Source organism: Engystomops pustulosus, chromosome 11 (genome assembly GCF_040894005.1).
Source record: "Engystomops pustulosus chromosome 11, aEngPut4.maternal, whole genome shotgun sequence".
In the NCBI taxonomy this organism is placed as follows: domain Eukaryota; kingdom Metazoa; phylum Chordata; class Amphibia; order Anura; family Leptodactylidae; genus Engystomops; species Engystomops pustulosus.
Genome location: NC_092421.1, coordinates 22,114,693 through 22,137,307, shown reverse-complemented (window position 1 = coordinate 22,137,307; position 22,615 = coordinate 22,114,693). Strand labels below are relative to the sequence as shown.

The 22,615-nt window shown below is 40.2% G+C and overlaps 1 protein-coding gene across 7 annotated transcripts in view; it reads left to right on the top strand.

Moving 5' to 3' along the window:
* PLCE1 (phospholipase C epsilon 1) overlaps positions 1-22,615 on the top strand; it is a 200,452-nt gene that overhangs the window by 129,885 nt on the left and 47,952 nt on the right. For 4 of the 7 annotated variants that reach the window (XM_072129842.1, XM_072129839.1, XM_072129845.1 and 1 more), the window contains 10 exons: positions 2,690-2,835; positions 4,123-4,381; positions 5,793-6,001; positions 10,632-10,664; positions 13,738-14,410; positions 17,918-18,100; positions 19,928-20,045; positions 20,637-20,799; positions 21,183-21,305; positions 21,387-21,523. In XM_072129842.1, coding sequence (XP_071985943.1) covers positions 2,690-2,835; positions 4,123-4,381; positions 5,793-6,001; positions 10,632-10,664; positions 13,738-14,410; positions 17,918-18,100; positions 19,928-20,045; positions 20,637-20,799; positions 21,183-21,305; positions 21,387-21,523 — 2,044 coding nt within the window. The remainder of the gene's footprint in view (positions 1-2,689; positions 2,836-4,122; positions 4,382-5,792; positions 6,002-10,631; positions 10,665-13,737; positions 14,411-17,917; positions 18,101-19,927; positions 20,046-20,636; positions 20,800-21,182; positions 21,306-21,386; positions 21,524-22,615) is intronic. The other 3 variants (XM_072129841.1, XM_072129844.1, XM_072129840.1) reach the window with 2 other exon arrangements.

Genomic DNA, 22,615 nt, shown 5'->3' with positions numbered 1-22,615 from the left:
GCGTGAGGAGAGTAAAGCTACAGGCAGATAAGATTTTTATCCAGGGGAAGGAGGTATAGTTAAAGCAGAGCTGTGTATGTTATGACTGTGATAAAAGAGCAGAGAATGTCATGTGTAATATGGATCTCATGAATCTCATCATCTCTCATCTGTCTCATCTCTCTTTCTATGTGTCAGATACTAGTGAATGTTCAGAAGCTAAATGAAAGTGTATATGAACCTGTACCCTGATAATCCAACCACATTGTCAGCACACAGCATCTCACAGCACTATGGGGATCATAATGTGTCTGCTTAGACAGTCCCCGCCCACACTACATTGACCTTCACTGAGTGATAGGAGCTAAAACAGCAATAAAAATGAGTAAGGGGTTAAAAAAATTATCTTTGTTGTGTAAACATCACTATGGAGATTAAAATTTGAAAACTTTCTTTCATAGGCTATCCCCTTTTAATATCCACACATGCCCCACTCCCTAAGATCCGGGATGAATAACAGCAGTATCTAGCCACTATTTTATTCACAATTTATTTGAACTGGAGCAGGTAAAACATTAAATCATTGAATTTCTTAATTTTAAAGCGACGCTTCATTGGCTGTGTGAAGCTGCAGGGAGAGTGAGAAGGTGTGAACAGGGCTGGAATATCTTTGGAGGTCCTCCTGCTGGCCCCACCATTCTTCCTCTACAGAGAGACCCTGGAGAGAAGCTACAACGAGAATCTGAATTTGCCCTCCTTCTTTCAACTGTATTGGTGGCCTCAGGTGCTGATACGATTGAGAGATGTGGAAGAACCGGTAGCAATAAGTTACTGCTTAAAATGCCACGTTGGCCCTTCACGGTAAAAAAAAGTGGATTTTGGTTGTATTTTGGGCACTCTGTCTCCAAAATGTTAACTGGTCAAGAGCAATGTCTGCTTGCATAAAAAAGCGCATGCCCTATTTATTACTATTATTTATCTGCTTGGGAATATTGTTTAGGTCTATCCAAATCTAGCTGAAATACCAAGGTGTGAATATACCCTTACTCTCTCTTCCAGTTCCAAACACAGACTCAAAATTTACAGAACTAAAGAAAATGCATGTTGCCCATTATCACGTGGAGATCTCTCACTGTGTGTTAACGCATAATGCGATAAATAATCATTCAGTGTTGAAGTGCGGTGAAGAAAGTACAGCAAATAATCCAGCTTCATGAGGGTGCACCACATGTAATAGAAACAGTGTGTGCCTGAATTGTTGGAAAGGGAACAAAGAGGGGATCAGGAGGTATTCCTTTTGTTCATGAAAAAATCCTTTATTTTTGTGTTGAACATCAATATATTTTTGTTTTATTTCCTTTCCAAAATTGTAAAGAAGGACACGAATGCGTTATGCCTGCCTTAGAAGCGAAAGAAGAGATTGGCTTTCCTTAAAAGGGTAAAATGGTTATTTGGTAAAGAAAAGAAAAAAAAACAATGAACGTTCAAATCGTGTTTTGGAACTACCCTCGTTCAGAAAAAAAAACAGGGATAAAGCCCGTTGATTGGGAGTTTCTTTTGTTTTAGATTACCCCTGGCGAAATTTGATTATTTAATTTGTTCTGCAATATATTCATGAATTTATTTTATTATTTCTTTGTGTTTTTTTCATATAATGATCAAATGGGGCCAAGAAGGTTGGCAATTGTGTATTTTCCTTCTGTGGTGCCACAGTGATATGGGACACAATTTATTAAAGCGCTAGAGCCACTATTGTTGTGGGTTTGTGCCACAAAACTGTCAAAAATGCTTTTAGACCATTTTGTTTTTCACACTTTCCCAACTTGTCCAACTAAGGGGGAAATCGTATGTGCGCCAAAATTTCTAGTATACAGTTTTGGCCAACTGAAAGTAGGTCTATCTAAAGTAGATAACGATAGTCTTGTGCTGCAGCAGAATTCATAATCACCGTAGTAAATCTGGCGCACCAAAAGACTAGTGTTTTCCAGAGACTAAGGGGGCATGCCCTTCAGGAAATCGTATGGGTGCCCAAAATACTGGTACACAGTTTTGACCAACTAAAAGTAGGTCTAAAGTTGGGACCGACAGTCTTATTCTGCACCAGAATTCAGTGATAAATCTGGTGCAGCAAAAAACAAGTGTTTTTCAGCTACAGACGAGTCACATTTACTACTCTGCAGCCTTGAGTGGAGCGTAAAAAAAACTTGACCTGAGAGCCCCATGGATGAAGCCTTTACATTACTGCTCCACTTACAAACTATGAGACTGCCAGAGATACATCATCTGTCTCTGTACCATTTGTCCTGAAAAAAACAAGGCCGAACCAACAATGGGATGTAGAGAAAGCTGATGGAATAAATTCAGGTATAAATGGCCTTGGGGATGAAACATATACTGAAAATACTGAATAAAATTGGCCTATTTCTGATCTTTTTACCATTACGTTCCATCATCTGCCACTTTGAGTACAGCGTTAGAGACCTTCCATAAGTGTGCAAATGTATAAAAGGGGTTCAAAGGATAAGAAAAACCTGTACATAGATTGTCACAGTTGAAGTGAATCGGACTGAGTTGTAATACCGCTCTCCAGCCGTGGACAGGTGTGGAGTTGAGGAATCTAATGATTTGTACCCGGGGGTGGTTAGTTTAGCCTTATTTTGTACTAATGTTTGGTAACTTTTTTAATGTATATTTTATTTTATATTTTTAGGTTAGTTCATGGGTGACTTGGCTAATCCTGGCTGCAGGCTCCATGGAGGAGAAACGGGAAGTCTTCTCCCATTTGGTGCATATTGCAAAGTGTTGTTGGAATATGGGCAATTACAACGCTGTGATGGAATTCCTGGCAGGACTCAGGTACTACTTAACTGAAGAGAGGTGAAGGCGGCTGGTATAAACATCAATTGGCACGACGTCAGATGGGGGTTTTAAATAGCGCTGCAATTACAAACTTTTGCAAACTGTTTTGGAACTAACCTGAAGAGGTCATAATGTTTACATGCTTAGAGCCGTCATGTTTAATCTGTTAAAATATTAAGTATAGTTAAAGTAAATTGTAAGGCCAGTCAAGTAGTTGAAATAATGGAAAACACTGAAGATGGCGCTTAGTTTGCAGCTCCAAACAGCACTTGACTGCACGAAACATCCCCTTCTTCTCTTCATATATTGGCATAAAACATACTCCACAAGGTGTTGAAATACGTCTTGGGATCTTCAACCTAAATGGCTTTCTACAGTCAACTGATCACTTGGCTTCCATAGCGTGAGATAGAATACTATAGGGAGATATATATATATATATATATATATATATATATATATATATATATATATATATATATATATATATATAAAGTCAACACTACTATAAGAAGAGATATAAATGAGGTCTACACTACTATAGGAAGATATAACTGAGGTCTACACTACAATAGGTAGATATATATGAGATCTAGAATATTATAGGAAGATAAATATGAGCTCTACACTACTATATGAAGATATATATGAGGTCTAGAATACTATAGGAAGATATATATGAGGTCTACACTACAATAAGTAGATATATATGAGATCTAGAATATTATAGAAAGATAAATATGAGGTCTACACTACTATAGGAAGATACATATGAGGTCTACACTACTATAGGAAGATATATATGAGGTCTAGAATACTATAGGAAGATAAATATGAGCTCTACACTACTATAGGAAGATATATATGAGGTCTAGAATACTATAGGAAGATAGATCTATAGTGTACACTACTATAGGTAGATATATGTATGAAATCTAGAATATTATAGGAAGATAAATATGAGGTCTACACTACAATAGGTAGATATATATGAGGTCTACACTACTATAGGAAGATATATATATATGAGGTCTACACTACTATAGGTAGATATATATGAGGTCTACACTACTATAGGAAGATATATATATATGAGGTCTACACTACTATAGGTAGATATATATGAGGTCTACACTACTATAGGAAGATATATATATGAGGTCTACACTACTATAGGTAGATATATATGAGGTCTACACTACTATAGGAAGATATATATATGAGGTCTACACTACTTCTCGGCTAATGTCAAATTTTAAATGTAATTTTCCTGCTTCATCTTAGGTCAAGAAAAGTGTTGAAGATGTGGCAATTTATGGATCAAAGTGACATAGAAACTATGAGAAGCTTGAAAGATGCAATGGCTCAGCACGAGTCTTCTGCGGAGTACAGAAAAGTAGTGAACAGAGCCTTAAATATTCCTGGTTGCAAAGTTGTTCCTTTCTGTGGAGTCTTTTTGAAGGAGCTTTGCGAAGTGCTTGATGGAGCCTCAAGTCTCCTAAAACTGTGTCCTCGCTACAATTCTCAGAATGAAACACTGGAGGTAACTGTGGCTGCATATTGTGAGAACTACATCCTTTGTAATATATTTCTTTTTTTTTTTTTTTTTTCCAATTTATAAACACATTTATTTTAAGCATGCCCTGTGACCTTTTCAGAGGTCAGTGTAAAGGGGGGGGTTGGGTAAAGGGGAGGAGTCAGCAGAATCTATTGTGATTGTTCGGTATTGTCTTGTTATACAAAATGTCTATATACAGTAGAGGAGTGAATAGTGAACTCTGAAATGAGATAATAACAACGTAAAGAAAATTATTTCTTGAAATAATATTGCTTAAAAAAAAGGTTATTTTTTGATTCCATATTCCCTTTAATATCCGTGCTGTCTTCAGTAAACATATAAGTGGGATTGAATTATTGGAAAATGACAAGATACGATGGGCCATATTTACTAACGCCCCTGCGCCAGTCTCCTGACGTACTTTGCATGTTCTTTTATGTGTCGCAGCTGCACTATACCCGATGCTACACAAATTTCTGCACTCAAAGGGGGGGTCCCTGTGCACAGTCCGTATGACACACTTCTCATGCAGAGTTCGACAGAAGTATGTCGCACACACTGGGGCACATTTACTAAGGGTCCGAATTGTGTTTTTACGCCGGGTTTTGCGAATTTTACCGCCTTGCGCCGAATTCCCCCAGGTTTTTGGCTCACGCAATCGGATTATGTTGCATCGGCGCTGGCTTGCATGCGACGAAAAACTGTGGGCATGGCCATCGGAAAAACAGCGCTATTTACAGAAAAAAGTGTCGCTGACACACATGCACCAGGAATAGGATGATGAACTCCGGCGGACCTCGGCGCAGCAGCGACACCTGGTGGACATCGGGCGCACGACCTTAGTGAATCGCTGGAAAACCCGAATCCTCGTCGGAGAATGCGCCGCTGAATCGCAACAGGACTGGGTAAGTTAATCTGCCCCATTTTGTTAAGAGTGCACAAAAAAAAAGTTTGTGCACTCTGTCGGAGCAGTACAGGGGGCTCCAGATTCATGCAGAATGGGCGCCACAATTCATGAATCTGGTGCCCTCAGCGCACCACACAGGCAATCTGCACAACGTACAGACCGCACTGTTTCTGATAAGTGTGGGCCATTGTCTCTACATTTAATAACCTGTCGGGTGTATTTTTTCACCCTACACTGACCCCCAGCATGTGCTGTGTCATGTTTCCTAAAGTTACCCTGACATGAGGCCTAAGACTAGATGAAGTAGCTTCCGCCCCCATGACTAATTAAGGTAAAATTATATAAGCCGATATAAGGTTTTATAAGCTTCTAACTTTACTGTTCAGCAACATAAGCTGAGAGTTTCACCATAGGAAAATTCATTACTTAACATGCTGGAAAAAAGGGATGTATGCAAAGGAATCTTTAAATGTTGGATATATTTTACAGTTCGTGTCCGACTACAATGGACAAGACAACTATGCTCAGCGAATAGGGAAAGATGGATTAAACAATCCCGAAAAAGAATCTACAGTCAACAATATTATGCAAACCATCCGTAGCTGCAACCGCAGCCTGGAATCGGAAGAAGGTGAAGACAACGGCAGTGATGGCAGCGCCGTGAGGAAGAACTCTGTCATGGACAGAAACCGCTTCCAGTGAGTGTAACCCTTTCCTAACCTTGATGTCATTGGCGTAACTAGGAGAGACAGGGCCCCCTAGCAGGCTACTGAACGGGGCCCACCTTCCCAAAATATACATATTAGTATACTCACACATGTAAATACACTCATGTGCATATACACATACATGCAGTGCCATATGCAACATACTCACATACATTGTATACAGACATCATATACACATCACAGATACTGCATATATACATCACAGTATATGTTATATACATATGCTGGACATGTGCAGTACAATATACATATAATGGTGCACATCCTCCATTCTTTATTGTGTCAGGTCAGATGACGGGGCCCCCTGACACTGCGGGCCCCATAGCGGCTGCTATGGCTACTGCCGCTGTCGTTACGCCCCTGCTTGATGTATTGGTATCATACGTGTATTGTTGATGACTGTAATTCATGTATTGCAATCCCAGTGAAATTATCCAAATAGAGGAAAGCCAAGAATTCTGTAGAACTTTCTAGAGCTCTGAACAATACAAGAAATAGCTGCGCTAATACAATGCACATGGGAGTTTGCTGTGGAACGCTTGGAAGTTATTTCTGATGTGTGACTATTATTTCTTGGATTTAAAGTAGCGCAGTGCACTGAACATTTAGATTCGGGCAGGTTTGAGAACTGGAGCACCGTTCCTTTAAGAGAAGAGACCCCCTGCTAGTCTCTGCGCTGTCAATCCCTGGAAAGTAAGATGTGATGCTGACAGACCCCGGTCTCACATTTCATTGTTTGGGTGAACTTGTTTTTGTAGAAGAGGATATGGCAGCTTTACTGACATGTTGAATGAAGTTCGTTTCATGTAGAACCTCTTTTCTAGGAACTTTGCATTGTGCCATTGCTCTGTTGTTGTTCTTCCTGGAAATTTTAAAAATACATTGGTTAAAGACTCCTTGTGTTAAATGGGTTGTACGATGTATTCCTATTATCCCCTAACCTCTGGAAGAGGGGTCCAACTCTGTTGATGGAGTGGCAGGTTAAGCAAACATCAAGTCACTCCATTCAGTACTATAGGAGATATGGACATTGCTGAGCACAGCACCGGCTATCTCAGGCTTCCCCATTGACTGTCTGAGACTGCTGCAGATAGCCGAACATTGACTTTAGCCATTTTCAACACTCCTACGATATTGAATGGAGAAAGAGGACTTGTGCTGTGTCATCTAGTTGTCGTGGGGTTCCAAGCAGTCAGACCCCCACTAATGAAATTATTGTCCCTATCCACAACAATGCTATGTACAACTCCTTTAAATGGTGCATCCTTTTGACCGCATATATTATCGTTGTTTTATGAGGATTATCAATAATATCTGGATAAGGCTACATGCGCGCAACCATATTTTCTGTCCGCTCCATTTTTGTCACGGCTAGAAAACAACACCATTCTTTTCAATGCAAAACATGGTCATCCATTTGATTGATCATATTTCCAACTGAATTGGAATTCGGCCACAAGACTGTGCCGCAAAACATGTCCGAAATTTTCCCGTATTGGTGCAGTCAGTCCAATGGAAGTCTATGGGAACCATAAAGAAAACCAAATCTTTGGCACTTTGAAGTCTGGCCTGGTTTTTTTTGCGGTGGATTGCCCAGGAGACCAGAACCTTGTGTGTGGGAGGGCTTCAGCAGTTCTGCAGAGTGTGACAGGATTATTTCACAGGAGAATTTGGAAAAGGGTTTTGGATAACATGCGAAGTATTCCAGTGGTAAAGCTGATTGTGCTTGTTTAGGGACGAGACAAGAGGGTCAAGGGGTATCACAACACTTAACGAAAAAAATCGATGGTTTGGGAGGAAATAACTGAAACTAAGGTTAGGAGTTGAGAGTCTAAACTCACTCTCATGAAAGTCTAAAATGAGTCTGGGCCAGTCAGGTGACTGAATTGGGGGATAGACATGCTAGTGGCATCACTTCACATGAGCAAATTTTGGGTTGGACAAGCTAGTGGCAGTCAGCAGTCTACTGCTTTTCTGCTGAAACGGCAGCTTAGGGTGGAAAATGGTGGGATATGTTAACAACACGCACAGATTTGCATCCAGAAAACCTCCATAAATGCAGAACCGTAAATTGCATATGGTCTTGTGTGTGTGTGTAGCCTGAATGATGATAAAAGAATAAAAAAGTAACATTTGTAGAGTTAAGGTGTCTAGTCGTTAGAAACAACTGCTAGTTCTCTATTCTCCCTGCAGTGGTGGACACTGCAGGGCTCATTCACATAAATGGACACCCATTGTTTGTAAAAATCGGAGAAGTGAGGGTCCAGCACACACGATCTATTCTTTGGCTCCTGAGAAATCTGCAGAATTAATTTTGAGTCTAGATAAGAATGTTTTTTAGAATGAGTGCAGTTACTGAATTAGTGTCGATCCCTGTTCGCTATGGGGAACAGGTTTTGCCTGGGCCACTTCATTTTGTATTTCATGCTAATGAATAATGACATTTTTAAGGACAACCAAAGACCTTCTGTTACTGAGAAGCCTGGGAATTAATTTATTTTCATTTCTGAAATAATCCTGCCGCTTCCTGGACTAGTCTGCTTATTTCATTTACCTGTAGTGGTAAATCTCATTTTAGTGGAATAATTTGTTTTGCTGAATCATTTTCTTAATATAATTAAAAGCATCTGGATGAGGTGTTGTGAAATGGGGCTGGTGTTGTGGTCCAATTTTGTTGTCTGTTTTCTGTGTTTGCTTTCATGTATGTGCCTGAAGTGTATGCAGTGTGCACTCTACTGTGAATTTGGATGATATCTCGAGGGAATCTTTAACGATTTGTCGAAATTTGACACAGTAGAGAGATGCTTTCCCATGAAGGTAAATGAGACAAAACGGCAAATGGACGGCACTCCGTGGGTGTGTGGTGCTCCGGGTACGGCCGCAGCCTCAGTTCAAGTTATAAAAAAAGATCCCAGCACTCGCCAACTTCGTGCAATTAAGTTTTTGTTGTAAGATTAACTTACAACATGTTATGCAGGGACACAAAACGGGAACACGTTTTCGGCAACGAGCCGAAAACGTGTTCCCGGTTTGTGTCCCTGCATAACATGTTGTAAGTTAATCTTGCAATAAAAACTTAATTGCACGAAGTTGGCGAGTGCTGGGATCTTTTTTATAACTTCCCATGAAGGTAGACTTCTTTTACCTATGCTGTTCTGATTTTTCACTTTATTTTGATTTCAGTAGTATAAAAGAAGTATTTTATTATATGTACAAGAAGACTTTGTTTGTGAAATAAAATTTTTGCACTGGGCCCCAACTTTGTAATCAACTTTCCTCATTTGGCATGTCTGGGGCCCCAGGCAAAGTTAGCAGGCCCCCTAATGTGTACTTAATTTTGAAAGTTGGGGAAGAGAGAGTCTATTGCTTCCTGCTCTGCCATCCTAATGAGGAACAACCCTCTACCACCAGGTCAGGGTCATTTAGTCCTGGGAAGGAAGACAAAACGCGCGGTAGCTAACTAAATGTTTGGAGTGATTCGGGCACATCGCTTTTGCTCATCACATGTGCCATGTCCACACTTCTAATACATTTATACTGTGTGGAACGAGAGGTGTGAGGATCAAAAGTGCAATGGATAAGCATCTCCAAAACACTTTCAGTGTATAGCCACTCCTGCCTCGTGCATCTCCTGCTCCACTCCGCAACCAAACACAGTTGTCTCTCCCTTCTATAGTCACTGGAAACCGGAAGTCTCTGGGGCAAAAATAGTTGGGGACTACAGCTGTAGAGACTTAATGCATGTGGGAAAGATGAGGTTCAACGTTCAACTTCTCGTTGGTTCTCTGGCTAGTGGAACGTGTTCAGGAGAATTGGATGCATTCCACATTGTTGTGTTCACTCCTCGCACACATTTGTGACTTGTGTTGTGTGTAAAAGCATTCCTTATTCTATATTGCTACGCACTTGCCAGCCCCACACAATTGACATCCAGTTTAAATGATGGCGATCATGACTCTTTTAGCTTGCCCTGAAGAGACTACTTGAGGACTTAAAATAGCCAGGTCACCCTGTAACAAGTGATGGCACTGGAGTGATGCCTCTGATACGCCAGACATTTTACCCCAGCTGGGGCTAGAACTGTGACCCTTTCATTCGGAAGTTATCTGAAATTCCTTATAAACCCCTTTAACATACTACATTCAAATAAAAATTCTGCTATCTTATGTGGTGAATGTAAAATTAACGTTCATCATACCTTATGTTTCTTTTATTCTGTTTATATAGCTCCTTGTACACCCAGAAAAAAATATTTATCATATTTTATATCCATGATATCTGTATATGTAGAATTTATCCCTCTGACGTGACGTAGCCCTTTTAGTATTTGGGTTATATAACTTTTGTTGCGCTTTGATTATTGTATCCTTCGTTTCCAACGCAACTAACTTTCCATCAACAATATTTTGCTATAATTTAATCTTGGCTCTGTGTTCAGTAACATCACTTACATAGCGGGGTGCTTTTCCATTGACAACTGGCTCTATAATGAAGCAAGAAATTTTTTTTATTTTTTTTTGTCAACCTTAAATTGGTATTTTTCTTTTAGTGATTTATGACCTCTAACAATTGTGTCCTCATTTTTGGTTTTTATTTATAGCTCAAAGAAAAACCATGAGTCAAACAGAGTTCTGTAAGTTAACCCTTTGCATTTGCCGTTATTGGCGAATTGTGTTTTTTTTTTTTTTGTTTGATCAGAAACTGTGCTAGAAGATTTTCGATGAGATTCCTAATCATTGCATGTGTATATAATATATGTATGTGCTTGACTGAACAATTGTCTAATTGCCTTATGTCACTCACTGTTGACTAGATACTCATGCAGTACTTACTAAACATATATGTCCCATGCATTGTAATAACAAAGAACGTTTAGTGGCCTATGTTACCTTCTATGCCAAGTGTGACAACATAACAATTGACCTGCACTGTAATGTTTATAATGTAGATACTGTTTTAGGTGACCAAAACTTCCTATATCATCCTACAATCAAAGGAACAAAACTAAATTCTGCTCTTGTGTTTTATCTCCTCTTAAAAATTACAAATTAAGAAAGATACAAAGGTCTCAGAATAAACCTTATCTTTGTGTAAGGCAATTGTATGCAGCAGGTGCTCTCCCCCACTGTCCTCTAGCAATCTATTATATATATATATACAGGCAGTCCCCGGGTTACATACAAGATAGGGTCTGTAGGTTTGTTCTTAAGTTGAGTTTGTATGTAAGTCGGATCTGTATATTTTATCATTGTAATCCCAGCCAGAACTTTTTTGGTCTCTGTGACAATTGCATTTTAAAAATGTTGGGTTGTCATAAGAATCGATATTAACACTAAAGCTTCATTACAGACGCCTGTGATAACTGTTATAGCTGATCATTGTAGCCTAGGACTAAAGTACAATAAATTACCAATATCCAGAGGTCCGTTTGTAACTAGCGGATGTATGTAAGTCGAGTGTTCTTAAGTAGGGGACCGCCTGTATACACTAACTGTAGCTCCCGATATTGCCCAGGATAGCTAATAACTGCTCTAAGCTATAACAAAATAGAATAAGTTAGCAAAAAATATTTTATATGTCACTGACTGTGGCTGTTGGTCGCGGTCTGTCACTGACTGACTCTGTCTGCTTCTATCCATCTTACCTCCCACATAAGTTGTCTTATCCCCATTGCCTATAGCAGTGATGGCGAACCTTTTAGAGACCGAGTGCCCAAACTACAACCAAGACCCACTTATTTATCGCAAAGTGCCAACACAGAAATGTAATTTGTGATTTATACTTCCTTCTCTGTCACAGTTTTCATTGATACCAGCACCTGAGGACACCAATACAGCAGAAAATAGTCCCAGGTAGAGCTGTCACTTTAAAATCGCTCTGTGCACAGCAAGTCCTGGGCTGTCTGGAACTGCAGGAAGATACCTGGAGTCATCTCTGGTGATGGCCTGAGTGCCCACAGAAAGGGCTCCGAGTGCCACCTCTGGCACCAGTGCCATAGGTTAGCCATCACTGGCCTATAGTAACCAATCACAGCTCAGAGCTCATATTAATGACTTGTGTCAAAACAGCAACCAATCAAGGCTCAGCTTCTAACTGCCACATCAGACTCAAGTCTATGATGATCCCTGAGTTAGAGAGTGGATGTGCAAAATTTGGTGATTGTATATGCGACGGTACAGATTCCTTTAGCGAACATACATACACACACACAGACATACATACACACACACACAGACATACATACACACACAGACATACATACACATGTTGCAGGAAAAGCCATATACACATTATGACTAGTCTGCAGTTGGTTGCCAGGTCTGAGCCTATGTATAATGTGACTAGATTGGGCTCCATAAGGAAAGTGAACATAAGAAGAGTATCAAAATATTGTTCTAAGAAGTGGCTCTGAAATGTGCATGGACTTTATCATGGAAATTTCTTTTTACTCTGTAATACTAAGATCAATGACTATATGGCGCTTTAGAGCTTTCGGTTGGGGTCTGACCCCACTAAACTTGAGAATGAAGGAGCTGCGTTATTCAGTCTTGCACAGCTCCTGGCCACCCACCATGTAGGGAAACTGCAGGACCTCTCCATTCCAGATAGTGCCCATAATAAACTATGAAGACAAAGTGATGCGCTGTAGCTTTGCTTTTTAATTAGAGGAATTTTCCAAGTAGTTGTCTCTGCTCCGTCTTCTGCTTCAGTTCTTGTGAAATTCCACATGATATTGCAGCATAAGCGCCAGCATATCAGGAAGGGAGAAATTCACTGTATACTGCAGATTTATTTAAAGGGCTATCGGAAACAAATTTTAAAATGTATGATATTGAGCCTGGAGGGCTCTGGGGGCATGACCAGAGCCCATCAGTGCTGCAGATTCACAGGCTGTTACAGTGAGTCGAACATGCTTTCCTTCCTCCCTCTGCCTGTGTAGTCTAGCCAGAGCCCTTCACACTCATGAGCATAATTATAATAGTTGATTTTTTAATCAGGAGGCGGTCATGGAGAACAAATATAAGAAGAATAAGAAGATTACCTGGATCTAGGAGTTTGTTAGTAATTGTTTAGTGAGACCAAACCTTCTAACTGCATGGTGAGAGGAAACTCCCAAATAAAACATGAAACACAAAACACAAATGCCTACTCTAAAGTGGACCCCTTAAGTAAACGGAGACGCCATATTTCCTGAATATAGATCCAAGGCAGACACCTCACACCTGTGGTACCTTCTTGTTGGACTTGTCAGTGTATAGTCACGTGTCCTTGGCCGTACTAGTCTACCTGGGCTTAGACAACTGCCTATATTCCAATCATCCATTGAGTGACTCTTACAGGTTCTAGCAATGCACAACTGAGTACAATAGTGGCACATTCCTGTACTTCATATGATTATGGTATGAAAAAATATCACCAAAAATGTAAGGTAAATGCTTAGTGATGTGGGAAATATGCAAATTACATTTTCCAGGATGTAATAAGAAAACCACGCCTCTTTTTGCCACCTTGAAAGGCAGCCCCCTTAACATCAAGCATGACTTTCAGGAAGCCTAATGACATGATGTCACCATAAGTCTCCGTAAGGAGAACTCTTAATTCCAGACCTTTTTGTCTCTCGACAAATCAACATTACAGAATATGTGAGAATTCAATAAACTGTAAAATTGAAAGGTTGGTTGATGACGCATTATTTTTCTCCATAGATTTATAATGGGAGACTTATCGGATTCGGAAAGTGATATTTTCGATCAATCCAAGGAATATGATTTGCACGGTTCAGAGGAGCAGCAGAAAGCTTTCAGCCACGGTACAGAACTTGTTCCCTGGTACGTGTTGTCCATCAGAGCTGACGTCTACCAGTTTCTTCTGCAAGGAGTCACTGTCATCCGCTATGACCAGGAGACGCACATTTCTATGCGATGTTTTCTCCAGCTTCAGCCAGACAATAGCACTCTGACCTGGACAAAGCCTTCTACCATGTGTCTCGCAAGTACAAAAAATAAATTGGGCGCCCCGGGGAGCGCTGCAGAGATGAAATTTCAGTTTCTTGGTAACGCTGGAATGAATGGACTAGCAGAAGGCTTCTTGGACTTGTTCTCGGTGAAAGCTGTTTACATGGGGCATCCGGGCATTGATATGCACACTGTGTGTGTTCAAAACAAACTGTGTAACATGAACCTGGAAGAAAACGGCGTCACGCTGCTGTATGGACTTCACACTACTGAGAATAAGTTGTTGCATTTTGTAGCACCAAAATACACCGCTAAAACAATCTATGATGGATTGCTGGAGCTAACCAGAGCCGTACGGAAGATAAAAAACTTTCCTGACCAGAGACTGCAGTGGCTGAGAAAGCAGTATGTCAGTCTTTATCAGGTAAATACAAGTTTTTTTAAAAAAATAAAACATTCTTAGGTGTTTTTACTTTGAGAACCCGCCAATCCTAAAATGAGTGAAAAGATAATGTGTGTAATGAGATCTCTCTTCTTCGCTGCAGAGTGACGCCAAGGCACAATCATAGAATAATTTATATAAAATATCTTGCCCAAGTAGGAAATTAATATTAATTAATTTTCTGGCTAATAGAATCCTGTGATCAGGGGCGGATTAAGACTGCCATTGGCCCTGGGCTGTATGAATATTATAGTTCCTACAAGTCTGGAATCAGCTTCTTGGGGAATGGAGGATGTGCCCATTCCGCTGCTTTCAATCTGTGGTTTTAGGACCTTTGCAGGACCTTTTGTACATGTGTATTGAGAGCAGGAACAGATGTATGAAAAATTCATTTGTGAAGGTATAAAATTTGGTGGGTGTTTTGGGTGGACTTGGGCCCCAGGCTACTGCCCAAATCGCGTAAATTATAATCCACTACCTCCAGTGATTACTGCATCTTCTGCCCCATCGGTCTCTACAATGTGAGCTAGCATCTTATAGGCGATTCTCGGTAATATGGAAGGAACATTAGCTTCAGCAACACTAGTGGCACAACCAGGGACGTAATTAGTAGATGTTGGGGCTCATAGCAGTCTTCAGAATGCCCCCCCCCCCCCAACTCCCTATGCAATTATATACTCACACATACTCGTATTTATACACTTTTGCGCACACATTTATGGATTGATATATACATTTATACACTTACAGAGATCCGTCCGAGTAGCTGCTAACCACAAAGATGAAGTACACAGAAGGAATTAGAGATGAGAGATTCCTAGTCCTGTCATTCTGCTGTCCCCTCCCTCTTCCCCCGACATTTTATGCTGTGTATTGTGGAAGATGTGCCCAGTTATATACAGATTTTGCTGTACAATGTGCAGTATAATAATGTATATAATGGAGCACATCCTCAACTCTTTAGTGTGTCAGGTCGGATGCCTTGGCCCCTTGACACTGCGGGCCCCATGGCAGCTTCAGAAAGCTTCCACATGTAGATATAAACGTTGTGAAGTTGCATTTTTATCTTGTGTTGATCTTGGCTAATGGTGACCAAAATATATTAAGAGAATTGGACTAAACCGTCATAGTTTGTGGGTCTTTTAAAGTAAAGCTGCAAAGAGTACCCAATAAATTACATCAAAGTACATCTTTTCCAGAGCTGTTTGTAAAGATTGCAAGTCCTGCAAAATGAATGTCTCCGCTTTGTCAATTTGATGTTATGTCATGAACCCCCTTTTATATACCTCAGTGAAAAGAAGCGCAAGACAAGTAAATGAAAGGAGGATTGTCCAAACAACATAACCCCTTTAATAGTAATACCTTTACATGGGTGGGTACATTTTTCCAAAAACAGCACCACATGAACATGGTACATGGCAGCTTTGTAATATAGAAATGAGAGCAGCGGAGTTACAATGCCACACACCATCTATGGTCAGGTGTGGAGCTGTTTTTGGAAGAAAGCAGACACATTTTTCAACTCCTGGACAACCAGCTCACTAATAGTCTCACAAGTAAAAACCTCAATATGTAAGAAACTTTATAAGCTTCCTGGGTATGTTCTTCCTGGATCACAGTGATTTGTTAATTATGACAAAATTTCATCATTTCTTTATATAAAGTTAAGCTTTTTGGTGCACTAGGGGAGGGACCATGTCTTCTGGTGCACTAGTTCTATGATTTATGCATTGCTACTACCTGTAATGCGATGCTACAAGATTGACAACCGCCCATGCAAAAAAAATATATAAAGTGATCTTTACACTGCTGTTTTTGTGGATGATATGAGTGCCGGTTGACTCCCTTTATATAAATATACATTTTATATTTATATATAAATGTTATTTTCTTGATGATCCTGACTCCACAAAGGTAACTTGGCAAAGTTCCCACATAGACAAAAACTGGTATTTTATAACAATGTCCTAATGTATGTAGTTTTAAACTATTTTACACAAAAATTCAAACACAACGCTAGACATACTGGGGGGAATTTATTATGGCTTACAGACTCTATTCTGACAAACACAACGACAACTCAGAACTTCTTCCTCGTTTATTCTCCCTATGCTCCAACAATAATAATTACATTTCTTTTGGCGCACCTATAGTGCTGACATGCGCCAAATATATTACGTCTGTCCAACACATTAATCTATTACAGCGTAGAAGCCGATAACACCACATTGTGTCCTACGACACATGTAATCATTTCCCTACACTGTGAAAAAATATCCAGTGGTAAAATCTACATCGACATTTTTAGTGATTTTTTTAAAAAAAAAATTTCAGTAGATTTTCATCTACAGGCAGTCCCTGAAAGTCTGTTCTTAAGTTGAATTTGTATGCAACTCGGTACAGGTTTTATTTTATTTGTAACTCCAGACAAAATATTTTTTTGTCCCTGTGACAATTTTTTTTCCTAAATTTTGTGCTTTCATGGGAACAAGGATTATCAAGAAAACTTTATTACAGACACCTTACAGCTGATCATTGCAGTCTGGGACTATAGTAACATCCAGAGAGATCACCAGAGGTCACAGTGGGAAGAGAGGTTTGTCTGTAACTAGTGGTCGTCTGTAAGTTGGGTGTCCTTAAGTCGGGGTCCACCCTGTTCATCCTATTGGTCACACCTGTCTCAGGATTCTATTTGATCTATACTGTATATATATATATATATATACATATTTATATATTTTGGCAAAAGATTCAACATTCCCTTTATGGAAAAATAATTTTTCATATGAAAAATCTGCTTTGCTTCCCTTGCACTAAGACCTTTCAACCCTCAACAGTTTTAGGATTACTTTAATTTAGTTAATGCTTTCCTTCACTACTTCTAAGTCTTTACTGTTGACATCAAGAAAATTTGGAGGTCCCTGTCATTTAAAGCTGTTGGGGAGGGGGGTATAAAAATGCCAAACATTCCAAACATTCCAATGCCAAACATTCTATACTCACCCCTTTCTGGAGCTCAGGTCCAGCGTGGTGTTGCCCATCACTTTGTTTGTCTATAGAGGTTCAGCAGTAAATTCTGGTAAATGTTAGTTCACCCACCACGGCTTGCAACTGCTGCTGTAGCGGTCACGGGCTGTCGATGTTGCATCAACGCTTATCCTCTGTATACAAAAAGAGTCTGGCGGTGGCGGTTGGTGCCACGCTGAGTGTAAAATAATGGAGGCCACCATAATTTTTACTGCAGGCCGATGACCTTGTAATTAATCTGTCAAGAAGCCTATGGTGGAAGAAAGTGACTCTACGTAATCTCTAAGTAACTACATACACTAATCTCAGCCCTGAAACCCTAGATTCCGAGAATGAAAACCGTGTTCCTCTTCTCACATCCTGAAGACAATGGAATGCAGTACAATAAATAACGGTTATCTCCGGCATGAACCTTTCCTAATACTTTTGTGCACATTCTTCTTTTAATGTCATAAATTTTAGGAGGATAACAGATTTGAAGGACCAACGTTGGCACAAGCTATTGAGCTATTTGGAGGCAGACGCTGGAGTGCGAGGAATACAAGCACGGGAACACTAACTAAAAGCATCGAGAAACCCAACATGCAGCGCAACAATACTCTGGGGATCAATGCCGCCAAGAAAAAGAAGAAAGTACTTATGAGGGTAGAATATTGTGCTGTTGCATGTCGTGTTCGCATGCATGTAATGAAATCCTGACTTATCCCATTTTTGTATTCAGTATAGAATTTCTTAGATTTTTACATTTCGTCCAAATATACAAAATGTAGTTGATGAGTTTCAAGAGTCGATCACTACAGTATTGGTTCTTCCTCTTCATATCTTTGTGTGTGGCGTTAGTACATATTTAATCAAGGTTTGCAGCTCCTGCTGGGGTTATGTGCACGAGTTTTCTTCTCCCTGCATGGAACTGCTCATAGCCCCTCCCCTCTGCTCTGAGTAACTGCTCAAGTATCCTACCAGGATATTGCCACAGCTCATAACAGAGAAAGGGGCTGTGGAGTTTCATAAACAGAAGAGCAGAAAGTTCTTCAGGTTGGGAAATCTGCCTAGTGCATTTGCAGGCACTGTACACCTGGATTACAACATCACTTTTCACAGTTCTGCTGCTACTAACTGCATACCCAAAGCTCTCCAGGGCTTATTGCTGGTATTGTCTGCAGTTTTACATGATGTAAATTGCTGACAGATTTTCTTGAAGGAACAGACAAATCTTTTCAGAGTTATTCTTCGACATGTATAAGTTGATGAGATCTCGGTAGCAGCCAAGCCATGTATCCATCTGTGTATAGCACTGCTTCAGGGCTGCTTGCCCCACATCGGGGTATTAGATGAGTGAATGAGGATTGGGACCGCAGTGGATTACAGAGACTTATTTAAAGGCAATGATCCATAGGAAAAATGGAAATGAAATCATAGCCGCCAAATCCGTGTAATAATATAACATTTTTGGGAATTTAGTTCAGCGAGGCTGTATCCATTTCCCCACAGCTAACACATAGCCAGATCCTTCTGCTAATAGAGCTCAATTTAATGATATCAGGGGGGGTCTATATGTAGTTCCTAAATTCCAATGCCATGTTCTAATGCCCCTTTGTTGTACAGACAAGTAGGGTCACTTGAACGTACTTCTCTACCATTTAGGGAAGAGATATTTTCATCAGTTACCAACCAACATGGCACAGAAGCCAAAGTCCACAGAGTATAGTGTTTCAGAGACCGGATATATTGCAATGATGGATATGCAGTTACTGGATTTATCTGCTTATCTGCTGGGTAAAGAAAATATGAGAGTGACAATAGTTAAGCTTTCCTACTCCATATATTTTCTTGTAGCTGCTGGAAAGTTTCATCCTTGGTGGCTCTAGGTCAAGTTCTTATAGCACATATAGTAATACAATATATACTTTGTGAATATAATATAAAATATACCAGATTGGGTAGTCCTGGCCGAAACATGGAGTTAAAGGGGTTGTCCAAAAATAAATTACTATATTTTGCTTCCGGAACTATAAAAATAAGGGTCTTATACTTACCTCCTCTAGGGCTCTTTCTCACCTAGGGCGCTGCCCATCACTGCCATGCTATGCTTGTATACATAGGCTGACAATACCATCTTATCCATGTGTTACAGTCTGAAACTCCTGCTGTAGCAGGTGTGTGGATGTTATGGGGACAGCACTACTGCCCTCTGTAAACAAGCAGAAATCCAGCAGTGATGGGGGGGCTCTGCGGGTGAACAAGAGGCAAGTATAAGAGTTTTATTATTTGCCCCCGAGCCATATATATCTTTATTATTTTCCCAGACGACCACTTTAGGTTTTCAAACTGCATGTATTATGCCTTCTGGCCCTGGCATCAAATTTTTTAAGGGCTGGGCAAATATTGAAACATTCCTTAACCTAATAGGTTTTATCCTAGAATACTGTGTACAATTATTTTAGAGGAACAACTTCTATAATAATTTCCCAGGGTGAAAGTGGAGATGCTGCAGATGATGAGATGGTAACAAGGAAAAGTAAAAGCATCAAAGAAACTCGGAGCCGGAGTGGTTCAGATCCTCCCGAAATCGATGAACAGGAAGAGCAAGGTTTGTTTTTTGTTTTCGTTGCAGTGTGTAATGATAATTGTGACCCAAATTATATTGAGTAACAAAAATATAAATATATGGGAGCATATGGTAGGATCTATCAGACAACACTCCTGGGAGTTGCTGGAAAGGAGCAGTCCCCCCCCACCCTTGGGAAACAGCTTCTCCATGTGTCCTTTTCAAATATATGAAAACACCTATCACTTGGCTTAGCAACGTCCCCTGCTCCTCTACAGCCAATCCCAAGTGTGGGGATTTATTCATATATTTGAAATGGAGGACACATGGAGAAGCTGTTTCCCAAGGGTGGGGGTGGGGGGGGGAACTGCTCCTTTCCAGCCACTCCCAGTGGGCAACTGCCTAGTCACACAGCAGATGCTAATGAAAGGTACAATATAACATATCTTTTTTTCTGTAAAACCTATTTTTTATACAAAAACACTTTGGCAGTGTATGTACTATGCTCTGTGGGGACTGGGGGAGTGCTAAAAATGGGTCTCCTGGTGACAGGATCCCTTTAAGTGTGTTTTTTGGTCGGTAAAGGATCCTCATGATTGATTTCATTTCTCTCCATTCTCTTATTACTGACAGATCAGAACACTGTAACTGCTTTTTCCTCATCTCACACCCTTCCATCAAGAAGAGCTCATTCGTTGTCTGCTTCTGGATCTCCAAATTTAGCCCCTGGGACAACAACACCCACCAGACCTGCATCCTCCCCTATACTGTCCAGCTCCAACAAACCCCCATCTGCGTAGGTTTTATTACCTTAATTCACCCTTTACACCAGAATTTTGGATACATAAGAGCCCTCCGTCTTATACTGTGTTGATATTTATAGTGTAAATGGACTTTCCTAGCTTTAGCTCATTGGTTGTAAATCTCTTACATTTCTACAATAGTTGTAAAATCATCATAGGTTTTAGTTTAAGCCCCTTCTTGGCAGTAACATGTTTTACCTTGCATCTGTTTTATGGTCCTGCCAGAAGTCATATTGAGTTGTATACTTAAAATCATAAATCAAGGAATTTAAGTTCATTAAAGGGTTTTAATTTACTGGAAAATGGTTTAAATGCACAGACTGGCGCATATATCTGTGCCATAAAATGATCATAACTCCTTTTCATTCCTTCCCAGAACATGGAGCAGTTCAAGTTGGCACGGGCGAGTCAAGGGGGGGATGAAAGGCTTTCAATCATTCATGGTCTCTGATAGCAACATGAACTTTGTTGAATTTGTGGAACTATTTAAGTCATTCAGGTAAAATTGTATTCCGATCTTATTATTAACCCAGTGAGAGGGATACAAAGTATTTTAAATTATAATTCCCTTTGTTTTCAGCGTGCGAAGCCGCAAGGACCTCAAAGACATCTTTGACATCTATGCCGTTGCTTGCAGCCGTTTAGGTTCAGAGTCCATTCCTCTCTACACTAACTTGAAAATCGATGAACATGTCTCTGGTTTTCAGCCGGATTTAGGTGTGTATGTGATTGTTTGTACAGAGTTTTAATAGATTATATCAGTGGTGGCGAACCTATGGCACGGGTGCCAGAGGTGGCACTCAGAGCCCTTTCTGTGGGCACCCAGGCCTTCAACACATAGTTTGGAAGCTAAGACTCCAGGCTTTCTCCTAAGATCCAATACAGCCCAGGATGTGCCATGCTCAGCGCTATTTTAAAGCAACATCCTTGGCTGCCAGGACGACAGGAGGAGCGGGAAGGTGTGGATAGAGATGGATTGTCATTGGAGCTCCTGCTCTGGGTCCCCTGATTCTGCCTCTTCAGGGGACACTGGAGGGAAGCTACAATCCAAATTTATCCATCTTTCTATTGTATTGTTGAACTCAGGACACCAATACGATTAAAACCTGTGATACTGCAGAGATCAATAAGTTACTGCTTAAATTGTCATGTTGGCACTTTGCGACATATAAGTGGGTTTCGGTTGTAGCTTGGGCACTCTGTCTCCAAAAGTTTGCCATCACTGTATTATATTATTTAGGTCCTTATTTTTAAAGGGTTTCCTTCTTTAAAAAAGATAATTATTAAAAACAATTTCACATTTTAAGAATTACTGATCAGTGGTGATCCAAGTTCTCAGATTCCGAGAGCTCCAAAGGTCCATAAACTGTGAATCAGTTGACCACTCTCAGAGAAGAACTGAGCAAATCTGACAAGGACTCAAGGGCCACTGCTTTAATTCATTATTTAGCAGGGGCACCCACAGCCTTCTAAAGTTAGGTTCACTTTACAGGGTCTGAACGCAGTGTATTTGGAGCCATTTGTTCACTTTTGGCAAATTTATCAAAATGTGATACACAACACAAGCCAACTCATGATATAAGGCCGCAATCAGAACCTCCTTTACCTTGAGATGTTTTGTGGCTGGTCCAGGGATCTGCACAAAGTATTGTCAAAATGTTGTGCAAAAAGTCACACTTGCCCTTATACAAATCCCTGGTCAGACCACACATGGAATATTGTGGACAGTTTTGGGCACCAGTGTATAAAAAGGACATAGTAGAGCTGGAACGGGTGCAGAGGAGAGCAACCAGGATTATTAGGGGAATG